The sequence below is a fragment of the Callorhinus ursinus genome, unplaced genomic scaffold (assembly GCF_003265705.2).
Source record: "Callorhinus ursinus isolate GAN/ISIS: 27379988/994484 unplaced genomic scaffold, GSC_fseal_2.0 scaffold31, whole genome shotgun sequence".
Classification (NCBI taxonomy): domain Eukaryota; kingdom Metazoa; phylum Chordata; class Mammalia; order Carnivora; family Otariidae; genus Callorhinus; species Callorhinus ursinus.
Window position 1 is genome coordinate 8211564 of NW_027397093.1, and position 14380 is coordinate 8225943.

The 14380-nt window shown below is 55.9% G+C and overlaps 1 protein-coding gene across 1 annotated transcript in view; it reads left to right on the plus strand.

The window, feature by feature from the left end:
• DLG5 (discs large MAGUK scaffold protein 5) overlaps positions 1–14380 on the plus strand; it is a 122883-nt gene that overhangs the window by 94146 nt on the left and 14357 nt on the right. Inside the window, exons 14-24 of the mRNA XM_025850496.2 lie at positions 2278–2370; positions 2761–3780; positions 4554–4677; positions 5013–5157; positions 6591–6703; positions 7345–7434; positions 7743–7893; positions 11342–11504; positions 11628–11761; positions 12434–12580; positions 13866–14049. Of these exons, the coding sequence (XP_025706281.1) occupies positions 2278–2370; positions 2761–3780; positions 4554–4677; positions 5013–5157; positions 6591–6703; positions 7345–7434; positions 7743–7893; positions 11342–11504; positions 11628–11761; positions 12434–12580; positions 13866–14049 (2364 nt within the window). The remainder of the gene's footprint in view (positions 1–2277; positions 2371–2760; positions 3781–4553; positions 4678–5012; positions 5158–6590; positions 6704–7344; positions 7435–7742; positions 7894–11341; positions 11505–11627; positions 11762–12433; positions 12581–13865; positions 14050–14380) is intronic.

Here is a 14380-nt window from a genome sequence, read left to right on the forward strand (position 1 = left end):
TGCAAAGCCACTCTTAAATCTGTCCACAGGGACCCACGGGAGTGTGCCCTGGGGTGAATTCCCTGTGGAGGCGGATTGTGGGATCTACGGGCATCAGCATTTAACAGTTGACAGGATCTCTCCCCATGTGGTCAAAGAGATCATGGCCTTTTCGATCCTCCCTGCAGAGGGTGTGGGAGCTCATTGCTTCTCATCTTTGCCAGTGTTTTTCAGATTTCGGGGGATGCCAGAATTTGTTAATTTTTTTATTTTTATTTATTTTTTATTGTTATGTTAATCACCATACATTACGTCAGTAGTTTTTGATGTAGGGTTCCATGATTCATTGTTTGTGCATAACACCCAGTGCTCCACGCAGAATGTGCCCTCTTTAATACCCATCACCAGGCTAACCCATTCCCCCCACCCCCTCCCCTCTAGAACCCTCAGTTTGTTTTTCAGAGTCCATCGTCTCTCATGGTTCGTCTCCCCCTCTGACTTACTCCCCTTCATTCTACCCCTCCTGCTATCTTCTTCTTCTTCTTCTTTTTTTTCTTAACATATGTTGCATTATTTGTTTCAGAAGGACAGATCTGTGATTCAACAGTCTTGCACAATTCACAGTGCTCACCGTAGCACATACCCTCCCCAGTGTCTATCACCCGGCCACCCCATCCCTCCCACCCGCCACCACTCCAGCAACCCTCAGTTTGTTTCCTGAGATTAAGACTTCCTCATATCAGTGAGGTCATATGATACATGTCTTTCTCTGATTGACTTATTTCACTCAGCATAACACCCTCCAGTTCCATCCACGTCCTTGCAAATGGCAAGATCTCATTCCTTTGGATGGCTGCATAATATTCCATTGTGTATATATACCACCTCTTCTTGATCCATTCATCTGTCGATGGACATCTTGGCTCTTTCCACAGTTTGGCTATTGTGGACACTGCTGCTATAAACATCAGGGTGCACGTACCCCTTCGGATCCCTACATTTGTATCTTTGGGGTAAATACCCAGTAGTGCAATTGCTGGATCGTATGGTAGCTCTATTTTCAACTGTTTGAGGAACCTCCATACTGTTTTCCCGAGTGGGGATGCCAGAATTTGAAAGCAATATGGCCACTGTGAAAAAATTTTAAGATGTGGATAAGTTGTAGGAAAAAAAACAACCAAATGCATCAATCCATCACCCCAAAATAATCACTCTGCCTATTTTTTTAACTTTTAGTTTTGAAATAATTAGAGAATAATTCGGTTATGACATTAAATAAATACTGTTGAAAAATAGATAGAGTGGTGACGGTAGTACGGGGAGGTCCTGTGTACCCTTCATGCAGTTTCCCCTGGCGGTTACATTTATGTGACTATATAATATCCAAACCAGGCAGTTGATAATAGAGTCTTGCAGGTATAGCTCTGTGTCATGTTATTATCACGTTTTAAGTAACAACAACAAAAAAATTAAGATACAGAGCTATTCCACGGGCACAAAGATCTCCCTCTTGTTACCCCCTGATAGAGGCATCCACAGCCCTGCTCTCCATTCCCCATCCGTAACCCTTGGCAGCCAATTTGCTCTCCGTCTGTATAATTTTATCACCTTGAGAATGTTATCTAAGTCGAATCGTACAGTATGAGACCTTCTGAGATTGGCTGTCCCAGCATGATCCCGTGAGACCCATCAGGTGGTTAGGGGTACCATTAGTGTGTTCTTTTTGCTGCTGGGCAGCATTCCATGGTCTGGATGCATGCCAGTCTCACCATTCACTGTTGCACACACGCTTGTTTAAAAGATGGGAACATATCTGAGAGAAATGTGGACAGAGGTGCAGGCCTATGGGATTATGAGAATCTTTGTGAACAGGAATGATACCATCTCATCTCACCTGACACTTCACAGTTTACAAAGGCCTTCCACATCATGAACTCATTTTTAGTCTCCTGACCTGGGGTCAGACGTGTTTATCTTCCATTCTGTGCGTGAAGGAGCTCTGAGCCGTGGCCATGCCTCATGCGGCCTCCAGCAGCAGAGCCTGGTCATTCCCCCAGGATGCCTGTCTGGTCCCAGTCAGACAGGCATCTGCCCCTAGCGTGATTTTAAGGCCGTGTGTTTTGTTTGCCTTGGAAGCCGCTTCACTGGATTTCTCAGGCCTTATTGGGGAGGGGCTTTCTCTCCTTTGCCAACTCCAGACTTGGGCCCCTTATAGAAGAACCAGGCCCACCGTCCAGAATGGGCTGGCAGAGACCCTGACCTGGTGGTGGGCCCGATGGGCTCTCTGTTTGGCCCTAGATCAATGGCATTGCGCTGGACAACAAATCTCTGAATGAGTGTGAATCTCTGCTGCGTAGCTGCCAGGACTCCCTGACCCTCTCCCTCCTGAAGGTAAGGACCCCCACCCCACACCGGCTCTGTTCTCATCGGCTGTGGGGCAGGCAAAGCCTCAGCTCCATATACCTGAGCTGCTACTCTGCATCGCTGGGAGTCCTTGAAGAAAAAGGTATTGATTTACAAAGTGCAGGGTGTGCATGGACCCTGACTGGATCCTGGTTTAAAAACAAAAGTGAAACAAGACATGAGGGACATTTTGAGGATAGTGGTATACATTTGAATCTGAACTGAGTAATGAGGTGATCTTAGAGACTCGTTGGGCACACTTTGGGGTAAGTGTGGCCCATTGCTGACCCTCCCCCACCCCACGGGGACCACGCTCGTGGGCAGCGCCTGGTTCTGCGGTCTTACCACTCTTTCTCACTCTCTGTGATCCCCACATAGGTGTTCCCTCAGAGCTCCTCATGGAGCGGCCAGAACATCTTTGAGACCATCAAGGACTCTGATAAGATGCTGAGCATCCGAGCCCACGGCCCCGAGGTCCAGGCTCAGAATAAACGGAGCTTGTTACAGCACAATAACTCCACGCAGACGGACATCTTCTACGCGGACAGGCTGGAGGACAGGAGGGAGCTGGGCCCCCCAGGAGGCAGCAGCTCCTTCCTGCACAAGCCGTTCCCTGGGGGACCCTTCCCAGTGTCCCCCCAGGCCTGTCCCAGTGCTTCTGAGCGCAGCCTGAGCTCCTTCCGCTCAGACACCTCTGGGGAGCGTGGCTACGGGCTGGTGGATGTGCGCAGCCGGCGACCACTGCTGCCCTTCGAGACCGAGGGGAGTCCCTGCGGGGCGGCAGAGGCCCCTCTGGATAAGGCAGACCCCGAAGGCTCCAGCAGCGGCGGGACCTGGCCCAAGGCCGTGCTGGGCTCCACAGCAGGGCCCGAGAAGCTCTCTGTTTATAAGAAGCCAAAGCAAAGAAAGTCTATCTTTGACCCTAACACTTTCAAACGCCCCCAGACTCCCCCCAAAATAGACTACCTGCTCCCTGGCCCTGGGTCTGCTCACTCCCCTCAGCCCTCCAAGAGGATGGGGCCTCTGACGCCCCCAAAACCTCCCAGGAGGAGCGACTCCATTAAGTTCCAGCACAGACTGGAAACCAGTTCCGAGTCTGAGGCCACTCTGGTGGGCAGCTCCCCATCCACCAGCCCCCCGAGCGCACTGCCCCCTGACGTGGACCCCGGCGAACCCACGCACACCTCACCCCCTCGCAAGGGCAGGGTCCGCATTGCTTCCAGCTACTACCCTGAAGGGGACGGGGACTCCTCCTACCTGCCTGCCAAGAAGTCCTGTGATGGGGACCTCACCTCCCAGAAGATGGATGAGCTGGGGCAGAAGCGACGTCGTCCAAAGTCCGCTCCTAGCTTTCGGCCGAAGCTGGCTCCTGTGGTGATTGCTGCTCAGTTCCTGGAGGTAGGGCTCAGCCTCGGGGTGGGGCCGGGGGCGAAGGCACGGGGAGGGGCCCTGAGCTGGTGTCCCCAGCGTCTTGCTTAGCCCTGGCTCCTTTGCCTTCGCTCTAAGCACCTGTCCGAGGAAAAGGGGAGTGGGGTGGCCGGTGGATGCCAGTGGGAAGGAGCCCTCCTTAGGAGACTGGAAAGGGATGGGTCGGGGGGGGGGGGGCGTATGCATGTTAATGGCATTTGTTGCCAAGACAGGAACTTTTTCTTGGGTGTGGTGTCTGAGTTGCTTTTTCATCGAGAAGCTTTTGAACTGGCACGACAAAAGCAAGGGACACGGACCTGCCTGGAAGGGTCTGGGGGCCAAGAGAGCGCCTGTGAATCTGTCGGCTGGCAGCAGGAGGTGGCGGGCTGGTTTTGGTGGGTGCTGTAGTTGTCTCCAGATGGGAGCTGGAGACCAAATCCATGCAACTCTGCAGACGAAGACCCTCACCCAGCCATGCAGGTTTTGAGGAGCCGTTCTATACATGTGCCTGACGCACTCATGCATTCCGCGTCCTGTACCTAATTTGGTTACTTGAGAGACCAGGTTCTTTCTCTGTGGTTTTCTTCCAGAGTAGTGTTGAAGGAAGTTCTCTTCCAGTTGCTTGAGGCAACATGAATGAGCAGTGACCTCTCCTGACTGTCACGTTGTGTGTCCCAGTGGGAGAGCTAGTACTTAGGGGACAGACCTGCAGACACCTGTGCATGTCCATTTCTGGCCACTGTCTCTTGTCTTGGGTCCTGCAGGAGCAGAAGTGCATCCCGGCCAGTGGAGAACTCTGCCCAGAGCTCCAGGAATGGTCCCCATACTCGCCGGGGCACTCCAGCCGGCACAGCAACCCCCCATTCTACGCCGGCAGGGCATCTGTGGGTGAGTCGTCGGGGCGGGGAGGAGGGTCCATGGTGGGCTCGCAGGGCTGCTCGCTCACGGGGAGAGTGGAGGCGGTCATTTCAAGGTGCTTTTGTGTGTTGTCATACCAGAGGTCCAGAGAACTAGCAATGGCTGCCCTGTCTGGGATGTTCTGTCTTGTACCAGGGACATTTCTTAGCTTTTCAGGGCCCCTTTTCTCCCATAGGAGCCTGAGAAATAGGAAGCAATAAAGCAAGTTCTCCCCCATCTTACAGATGGAGAAAGCCAAGAGCTTGCACACATCTGGGGCTGGCTGAGTGCTTTGGAGTGATTGTTCTTACCCAGCCCATTTCTAGGCACCGTGCCCCGGAGCATGACCCCGAGCACCACTGTGAGCTCCATCCTGAGGAACCCCATCTACACCGTGCGTAGCCACAGGGTCGGCCCTTGCAGCTCTCCACCTGTGCCCAGAGAGGTCGGCCCCCAGGGTTTGCATCCCAGGTATGTGAAGTCACCCCATACCTCCCTGCACCCTGGGCGGCCAAGCCCATGGGCACATGAAGCCGCTGGTGCACAGAGTGGCCCACGGGCAGAGAAGTGTCGTTGCCTAGCCAGGAAGGGGCTGGTTAGAGCGGCGCTGGGGCCCCAAGAAGAGTGAATGCTAAGGGGGATGCTCTCTTCATTCCCTAGCATGGAGCTTGAAGAGGTATTTAAAGAGAGGGTGATGGCAGCTGGTGCTTAAGTGCTCGTATGCCAGGCACTGTGCTGGGACCCTTGTAAACCTCATCTCGTTTAATGGCCACCACAACCTTGTGAGCTAAGGACTGTTGTTGGCTCTGTTTTATGGATGAGAAGACTGAGCCTTAAAAGGTGAACAGACTGGCTCAGGGTCACCCATTCATTCATTCATTCATTCAGTTGTTTGGCAAGTTTTAATTGAGCACCTACTACATGGCATGGACTGTTCTAGTTCCAGAGGGATATACAGTGGAGAACTAAATCAACTAAACCAGCTGCTTTGCATGGGATGTTGATGTTCGAGTGTGGGAGGCAGACGGAAAAGACGGAGTGGGTGCCAGGTGGTGCTGGGTTGCTCTGAAGACCGCAGAGCAGCGCGGCCAGCTAGGCTGTGACTTGGACAGTGGTGGAGGGGAGGGCCCTGGGAGGAGGGGAGGGGGGTGCTACCGACATCGGGAGGCTGAGAAGAGGCCAGCCGCGCAAGACCTGGGTGGAGTCCCCGGGAAGGAGGCCTGTAGGAGCCACAGACACCTGGGAACAGTGTGCTGGGCTCTGGGGCAGAGTGGGGGAGCTTGCACGGGCACAGTAAGTCAGGAAGAGCGCCCAGGCTATAGGGCACAGATCCTGTAGGGCCTGCGGCCATGATGCGGAGTTGGGATTTTTTTCTAGTCCAGGCTTTAGGCAGGGAAGAGACACAGTCTCATGACACAGCTAGACAAGGACATTGTTGGGTCTGATTGTAGGCCTGCCTGAGGTGGGTGAGGCCTGGGCTCTCTGCCCTCCAGTGTCCTAGGCAGCTGTCCTGAGCAAGGTGTGCAGGTCCCCGTCCGAGGTCCTCGATGCCCATCCAGCCTCTCCCGCCCATCCTGGAGGAGAGGCTCCACTTCTCTGGGCCCAGACAGGGTTCAGAGCCTGTTTTTCCCGGCGGAAGCCCTTGCTCCCAGTGAGCCCAGGCTGGTCCTGGGCTGAAGGAGGTATGCCGCTCCTTTACGGGCACAGCAGGACCTTTCTCTGTGGGCAGGGCCCTCGTTGGATGCTGCCTGTGAGCATGGCAGTCCACTATTCCTGCCTAGCGGCAGGTGGCTTCTGTGGGCTCAGGGAGGCCTTGGCCCAGGCCTGCTGCTTATTTCTCCCCAGTGGCCGTGTCCAGCCCTGGTGTTCCTCCTGAGCATCTCACCTGTCTGGTTTTCTCGCAGCGTCCAGCACCAGGGACGCCTGAGCCTGGACCTGAGCCATAGGGTTGGCAGCGACTACTCAGATATGAGAGCCTCCCACGGGTCCAACTCTCTGCCCTCCAGCGCCCGCCTTGGTAATGGTGCCACTAGAACCTTCTCACCGTAGCGGGGCACTAGCCTTGTTTCCCTCTCTACCTGCATCCTCATGGCCAGACTTCCAGGTGGCCTGCCCACCTGGGCCCTTCTCTGCTTCCGGGGCTGAGGTTAGCCCCACGCTGCCCTGGGAACCCTCTCCTTCAGCCTTCTGGGTCTCTTAGGCTTTCCCTGGCAGCCATGTGGCTATTCCAGGGGACCCCTGGGCCCACATTTCTCGCTTCCTGTCCCTGAGCCTGTCCATGATTCTGGGGGTTTGTAGTGCTGTTCATGTGTGGGAAATGCAACCCAGAGGTAGAGACCAGCAGTTACCTCATAAAGAGACTCAGGTGGTGCCACTTCCAGCGACATGGAGTGGAAGCAAGCAGTCCCCTCTGTCACTGAGATTCGTGTGATCCTGTTCTGGAGCAGTCCAGACCGCATAGTTCACTCAGATCACTGGGTACTGAGTATCTGCTTTTCTTGACCAGTTCACACTTAGGGCCCCCTCAGGGATACGTGGCAAGGCCTGCTTTGCATTTGTCATGACTGTGCTTCTTCCCTAACTACTGACGTGGTGGTGAGGGAGTGAGGGTGGTATTTAATCACAGGCCTGAAGTTTTGTCTCCTCGTGGAACTGTAGGGTCTTCGAGCAACTTGCAGTTCAAGGCAGAACGCATTAAAATCCCGTCAACGCCAAGATACCCCCGGTCCGTTGTGGGGTCCGACAGAGGTGAGAACTCGCACTCCCGTCCTGGCCTGCCGGCTCGCACTGGCCTCGTGGTACATGTCTGGGCACAGTGTGTAACCTCTTCCTCAGCTCAGCCAGTCCGTGCAGGCTGGTTGAGCCTGGCTTTCAGGCCCGGGGATGTGGGGCTAGATAGAAAGGCCATGCAGAGCCCAGCCCCTGAATTCGAGGCCATGTGGTGTGGCCGCCGTGTGGAGCCACGTGCCTGGATCGTGTCTCCCTCTTGGTCTGGGCCATGGGGGAGTGGAGATGTGGATTGCAGAGCCCGAGTTCCTTTGCACCTCTCCTGACAGGTTCGTTGTCACATTCGGAATGCAGCACGCCTCCGCAGTCGCCCCTGAACATCGACACCCTCTCCTCGTGTAGCCAGTCGCAGACCTCAGCCTCCACGTTGCCCAGGATTGCTGTCAACCCTGCGGCCCTCGGGGACCGGAGGAAGGACAGGTGAGCACTAGTGGGCATCTGTCCCATGGGCACGGCAGTGGGTGATGCATCCCTACAGCAGGCCAAGGCTTGGTTGAGGGAGTGGGCTTGTTGGTAGAAGCAGCAGGTGCGTTGGAGGGTTTCAGCTGAGTCGATCCCAGAGCGAGACCTCTCTGCTTTGGGTCACCTAGTGTTCTCTGGCGTGCCGCCTCAGCCCTTCACAAGGAGCGGGAGGTGGGGTGTGCATAGACGGCAAGGTGAGGAGCAGGGTGGGCTCCTTCTACAGAATGTCCACAGAATGAGCTGCAGCAGATGATGCTGGGGGCCACCTGGCCGAGGTGATGTGGTGGCACCATTCACTGCTTCCCTGACCCCTGATTAAGCACTTTCCGTATGTTAAGTCATGAAATGCTCACAGTGACCCTGTGAGCATCGTGCATTGTCATCGTTGTCATCATCATCGGTTCTCTTTTACAGATAAGGAAACTGAGGCCAGAAAGTTGGTGTGACCTATCTGTGGTCACATGGTTGGTGACCGGCCTACCTTCCTTAGAATCAGGGCTCGTTCTTTGCTTTTTGGCTCCAGAACACAGCTGCATCACTTGTCCCCCTCATTCCCAAGCTTTTTATTTTGAAATAAAACATACCAGAAAAAATATATGTAAAAGTATAGGCTTAGCCATTTATTGGTTCATTTCGAAATGCTGGCCGATCTGCCGAGATTTCGGGTTAACTTGAGGCTGATGTCAGTCCAGACGGTTGGACCCCATCCTCTAAGGGGTCCCTCACTACCCCCACAAGCTCCACATCCCTCACCCACCTCTGCTGTTTCAGAGTTGAATTTACCAGATGGTATTTATAGTTAAGAGGTCCTGTCTAGATTGTCAGTCTTCAGGGGATCTGGTTAAACTGGAACTTGCTTTTATTTAATCACTTAAAAGGAATGGAGCCACTCCTGTCCACTCAAATCGAAAATGCTGAGGGCCCTCGTCTCTGAGCCATGGAAGGAACCCCGCAGGGTGGGCTCCGCATTCAGAAAATCATTTGACTTGAAAAATCTGAATTTGTAAGACAACCTAACAGGTACCCTGACAACTGGAGCCCAGAAGTGCACCTGGGCCCGTACGGGAAGCAGGTGCAATTCACGCGGAAATGTCTTACCCACGTGATGCACGTGGGAGCACAAACCTGCACCAAGTCCCCGGGTCGGGGGGGTTGTTTTACTTGACCCCGCTCAGGTCACTGAGCAGCAAGATCTTCCGCCAACTCAGGTGGGTTCCTTAGAAGCAGAGAGGGCCTGTCCCTTGCCATCAAGTATCCCATAGTTAGCTTCCTACAGCGTGCAGAGAACCGGGAGCTGCTCTGGGGAGAGGAGAGTGTCCGTGTTCCTGCCTTCACGGTGCTTCTGATCTAGTCAGAGGCATACAGTTTAATATGTGTGACTTGACCGAAGAGAAAACAGCTTTTCCCCCCCGATTCTAATGTACATTACCATGTAACTTCTTATTAGAGGAAACTGGGAAGAGAGAGGAAAGTAGAAAGAAGAAAAGTCACATATAATCTCCTCAGTTGCTGTTCCCCTTTGGTTAAGCGCGTGTGTGTGTGTGTGTGTATGTATATATATACACATATATATAGTTTAAAGGCATGTTTTATTATTTACATTTTCTGTATGTTAATACTTTCTCATTTCAAGAGGTTTGTAATATTGCGAAGTATGCTTTGTAAACCTCTTTCATAACACAGCCTTATTGTTCTGAGAAAACTTTTGTGCATATTATAAGAAATTTAGATCCTTCAGGGGATTAGAAAGTAAGGATTACGTCAAGTCTCCTCACCTGGAGGTGCCATTGTTAACATTTTGGTAGGGTCCTTCATAGAAACCTCTGCACGTGTGAGTGGCCAGGCGTATTTGTACAGATTTATATAAATGAGATTATGCCCATGTGTCTGCTCACGCAGTGTGTGTCCTCTGCATCTCTCCATGTTGGTAAATCCTGATTCACATCATTCGTAACGGCTTTGTAGGACTCTTACTGTGATTCAGGTATCTGCTGCTTTATTGAGATAGATGTAGGTTTTGGAGGTGGCACACAGGAAAGGGTTTTCAGTGGGGGGGGGGAGGGGAGGCGCCCCAGAGCAGAAGCGAGCTCTGCTCGAACCTGCTGTGCCGCCCTCTGACGCTGGCTGGGGGAATGAGGATGGTGCTGGTGGCTGCTGGGTAAGGGCCCTTACAACTCCAAACTGCCTGGCACTGTGATATGTGACAGGTCTGGAAGTTGCAGGCCAGGGACTGAAGCGTCTGAGCCACAGGGTCAGGGGAGGGCATTGTGAGTTTGGGAAGGGGAGAGGGGAAGGGACCAGTCAAGAAGGATTTTGATCTCAGACTGCCAGAGGCCTGGGCCCTGGGTGGTGGGGTCCCAGCCCGAGGCCCGCTGAGCTTGAGAGACTGCTGTGCCTCCGGGTGTCAGGGGAGGGGCGGCTCAGGGGCTTGGCTGTCCATCACCGCGTGAGTCTGTCCCCACCCACGTGCTCTGGAGGGGAGCCCAAGGACGTGCCACTGCGGCTGGCTCCTCTCTTCACCTTTGGCTATGATTTTGTTCTGCGGGAAGAGCTTAGGGCAGCAGGCAGCACAGTCCTCCCGGGACGGCTCTGCATCACCTGGCTGCCTTTCTGTCTGTGAGGTTCCAGGCGTCTGTCCTCCTTCTCTGAGCGTCCCTCTCTTCTTTCTAACTTTTTGCACCTTCCAGATGTCTCCACCACCACAGATCCCTTCTGAGATTGCCCATGGCCGCCAGGCCCAGGTTCTCCTCCCTGGGGAGTCTGAGGTTGGCCTGACAAGAGGCCCCTGCGCAAGCCCCCTCGTGCCCTTGTCACGGCAGACGGCTTCCCTCCGCCCGCCCCCCGGGGCCAGCAAGTGCATGGTCCCAGCCTTGCTCCCAGCCTCCCCACTCCCTTTCTAATGGCTTAGGTTTGCAGCGGCTTCATTTCCATGGCCGTTGTACATCACTGTATAAACTGGTAGATATAAAAACTTTATACCTGTTTCTTCTGGGTGACCGTCCTCCCAGGAGCCACTTCTTTTCTCCTGGGGAGTCTGGAGACCCCACCAGGGTTTGTTCATTGTACATTTTGTTGCAGCAACTCCTCTCAAGTTATGAAACTCTTTGTGCTTTTTCCCTGCCTGTGTCAGCGGTCATAGTTCACATGGACCATTCTCTGTGTCTTTGGGACTGGGAGCTTCTGTGGCCATTGGGGGGGTGTCGTGTTTGTATTGCATGAGGTTGCGGGAAAGCCTGTCACTGCCACACGAAGGTGGGGTCATCGTGTTCCCACCCAGCTGGGTCATTATAGGAGCATCTGGGGGTCCCTGGCCTTTCCTGCGTAGCTGATTGCATGCCCGACCGCAGACTTGCCCCAGACCCTTCCGTTGTGTCCGAGTCCCCGCAACTGTTGGCTCTCTTCCAAGGCCCTATGCGGAGGAGCCACGTCACGTGAAGCTGCAGAAGGGCTCGGAGCCACTGGGCATCTCCATTGTGAGTGGAGAGAAGGGTGGGGTCTACGTCTCCAAGGTGACAGGGGGGAGCATCGCTCACCAAGCCGGCCTGGAGTATGGGGATCAGTTACTTGAGGTAAGTGAGAGTTGCCCCTCGCACTGCCTTCTCTCCGCCCTTCCCTCCCTTCCTGGGAAGAGCTGTGCTCCCCCGGTCCCCAGCCCCCACCACGTCACTGAGCATGCTCTGGATGTTTCCTAGTTCAATGGCATAAACCTGCGGAGCGCCACGGAGCAGCAGGCCCGGCTCATCATTGGGCAGCAGTGTGACACTGTCACCATCCTGGCCCAGTACAACCCACACATGCACCAGCTCAGCAGCCACTCTCGGTCCAGGTGAGGGCCTGGGCCTCCCATGGGGGCATCCGGGCTGGGGGAGGACAGAGGGTGCAGCCCCGGGGGCCAGCTCTGAGTTCCGGCCATTCGGCGGCCGAAAGACGAGAGTTGGCCAGCCCCGGATTTCGGAAAAAGAACATGGAGGAGGAGGAGGGTGTGAGATATAGGGTGTGGAAGCACATGGCTGGATCCCCTCCCCCTGTGCAGCAGGAAGCCCCCTACACAGGTGTGTGGTAGCCAGGAACGGAGGCCCTGGGGGCGGGATTCTCACACAGAGGGTTCTGGCCCTCTGTCCATGTCTGCCCCTGAGCCGTGGGTTGCCGGGCATGTGGGAGAAGAGGGGAGACTTGCCCCTGCCACGCGGCACTGCAGCTCAGCCAAGGGGGGGGACAAGATGCACAAACGGAGGCAAAGGGATGGTGACTTTGTGGGCCCCCAGCCCACACCTTCAGAGAGGATCACCACCAGGTTGAGGACAGGCAGATCCTACAGGGTGGACGACCTGAGTCCCAGCTCCCAAGACATCTGCTTTTCTCCGGGCTCCGAGGCCCGCGACCCAGTCTCTGCTCCTCCCCGCCCCCCGCAAGCCGTGGTCAGCACCGGAGTGGGGGGTGGCTGAGGACGGCCAGGGACCACAGGCTGCTCCTTACTCCTCCTGCCCTCCATCCCCAGCTCCCACCTGGACCCTGCCAGCACCCACTCCACGCTCCAGGGCAGCAGTGCCACCGCCCCGGAGCACCCCTCTGTCACTGACCCGCTGATGGAGCAGGATGAGGGCCCTGGCACCCCCCCGGCCAAGCAGAGCACCCCCAGTTCCAGGTCAGCCAACGCGTGCTGTGAGCCTTCTGTCTGTGTGCACCAGCCCCGGGGGGGGGGGGCGGGCGGTGGTGGTCGTGGCCTGAGCACACCCGCCCGCCTCCCCCCCCCCCCCCCCCCCCGCCCCGGCCCCTGTGCCGCCGGCCGTATAGCCGGTTGTCAGGATTTGGGGTGGGAAGCATGCCATTCCTTTCCTCCCGCCCTGCTGCCCTTTCTCACTTTCTTGTTTTTTCTCTTTTGTTTCCTCATTGACTTGTTCTTAGCTCTGCCTCTTTTCCTTTCCTCCTTTTCTCAGTTACTCGTGGTCTGACTGTCTTTAGTCTCCACCCAGCCAGGTCCTGGGCTATGGCCGCCGCCAGCAGTCGCCCCCAGGGAGCTCCGGGGTTAGAGGGTGACAGGCCAGTGTCCAGGCATGTGCAGCACGTGCTGGGAGGGCCGGAGCAGGCCACGCGGAGCAGTGAGCGAGAGTGTGGCAGGGAACAGAGCCAGTTAAGTCAACACGGTCAGGGTGAGCAGGGGTTAGTTGTGCACACGGCGGGGGTGGGGTGGGGGCGGGGGGGCATAGACGGAGGTCAGGAGGAGGCAGGGCATGCACAGGAGCTGGAGGGAAGATGGGGAGAGGGCCGCATGGGCCAGGGCGCGCAGCCATCGTTCCGTAGGCCCGGACCAAGCCCCCGCCTCCCTCGGAACGTGGCTCGCTCTGCGTTCTCTGCCCTGGATCCATCACGTTGGGACTTGGCTGCAGTCACCACAGCTGGCCTGTCCCCAGGTCCCCATCGCTGTCCCGTTTCCTCCCCTCTGAGTGCTTACCAGTGTCTCCCTCACTGTGCTGTGAGTTCCCTGATGGCCAGGGGCCCCCTCTTGGTGGCATAGCGCAGTCCCTGGGCCAGAGAAGCTGCTCCGTACACGTTGCCAAATGGTCTGTTGTGCCCTGGGCTGTGAGGCTGGCTCTGACTTTCCTCAGGCAGAACAGGGTTAGGAGAACAGGTGCCGTCCAGGTGGAGAGAGAGGCAGCGCTATGGCACTCGATGGACAGCTGGGCCAGAAAGTGGGGGCACTGGTTTTCACTTGGTCCCCAGCTGGCTTTCTCAACTGGGGCCGTGTATTCACCTCTACAAACCTCAGCTTCCAGCCTGTAAACTAAGGCGCTAGAGCCAGAACCCGGATGGGAGTGCCGGGAGACCTCACGGAGTAAACGGAAAACTGCCGGGGCGTTAGCCACTGTGTAGTCATGCACGCCCTGCTCCCCCTGTGTGTGATTGAGGGACTTTCTTTTCCTTCCCCAAAGGATGGTGGGAGATGTCACCAAGAAGACCCCAGAGCCGCGAGTCGTCTTCATCAAAAAGTCCCAGCTGGAGCTTGGAGTCCATTTATGTGGAGGGAACCTGCACGGGGTGTTCGTGGCGGAGGTGGAGGATGACAGCCCTGCCAAGGGCCCTGATGGCCTTGTGCCCGGAGACCTCATCCTCGAGGTGAGTTCTGAGCTGCTGAGCGGCAGGCCCCGCCCCTCCCCACCAGCCCTGCAGGCTTCCTGCACCCTCCGGGTGGCTGAGCACAGCCTCGTGCCTGGCGCCCCCTGGTGGTGCTGAATGCTGCCAGGACCCCGGGGACGGGTCACAGGGCGGTGAGCGGGGCCCTGGCTTGGGTACTGGTGTCGGGAGAGAGGATCCTCTACTGTGTCAGCAGCAGGACCGTGGTCTGATGGAGCGTCCTCTCCCTCTTGCTGGGTCTCCCGTTTGATGGGGGAGATGGTTTGTAGGTATTCCAAGACACGGGTAGTATAAGCAAAAGGTGGTATAAACA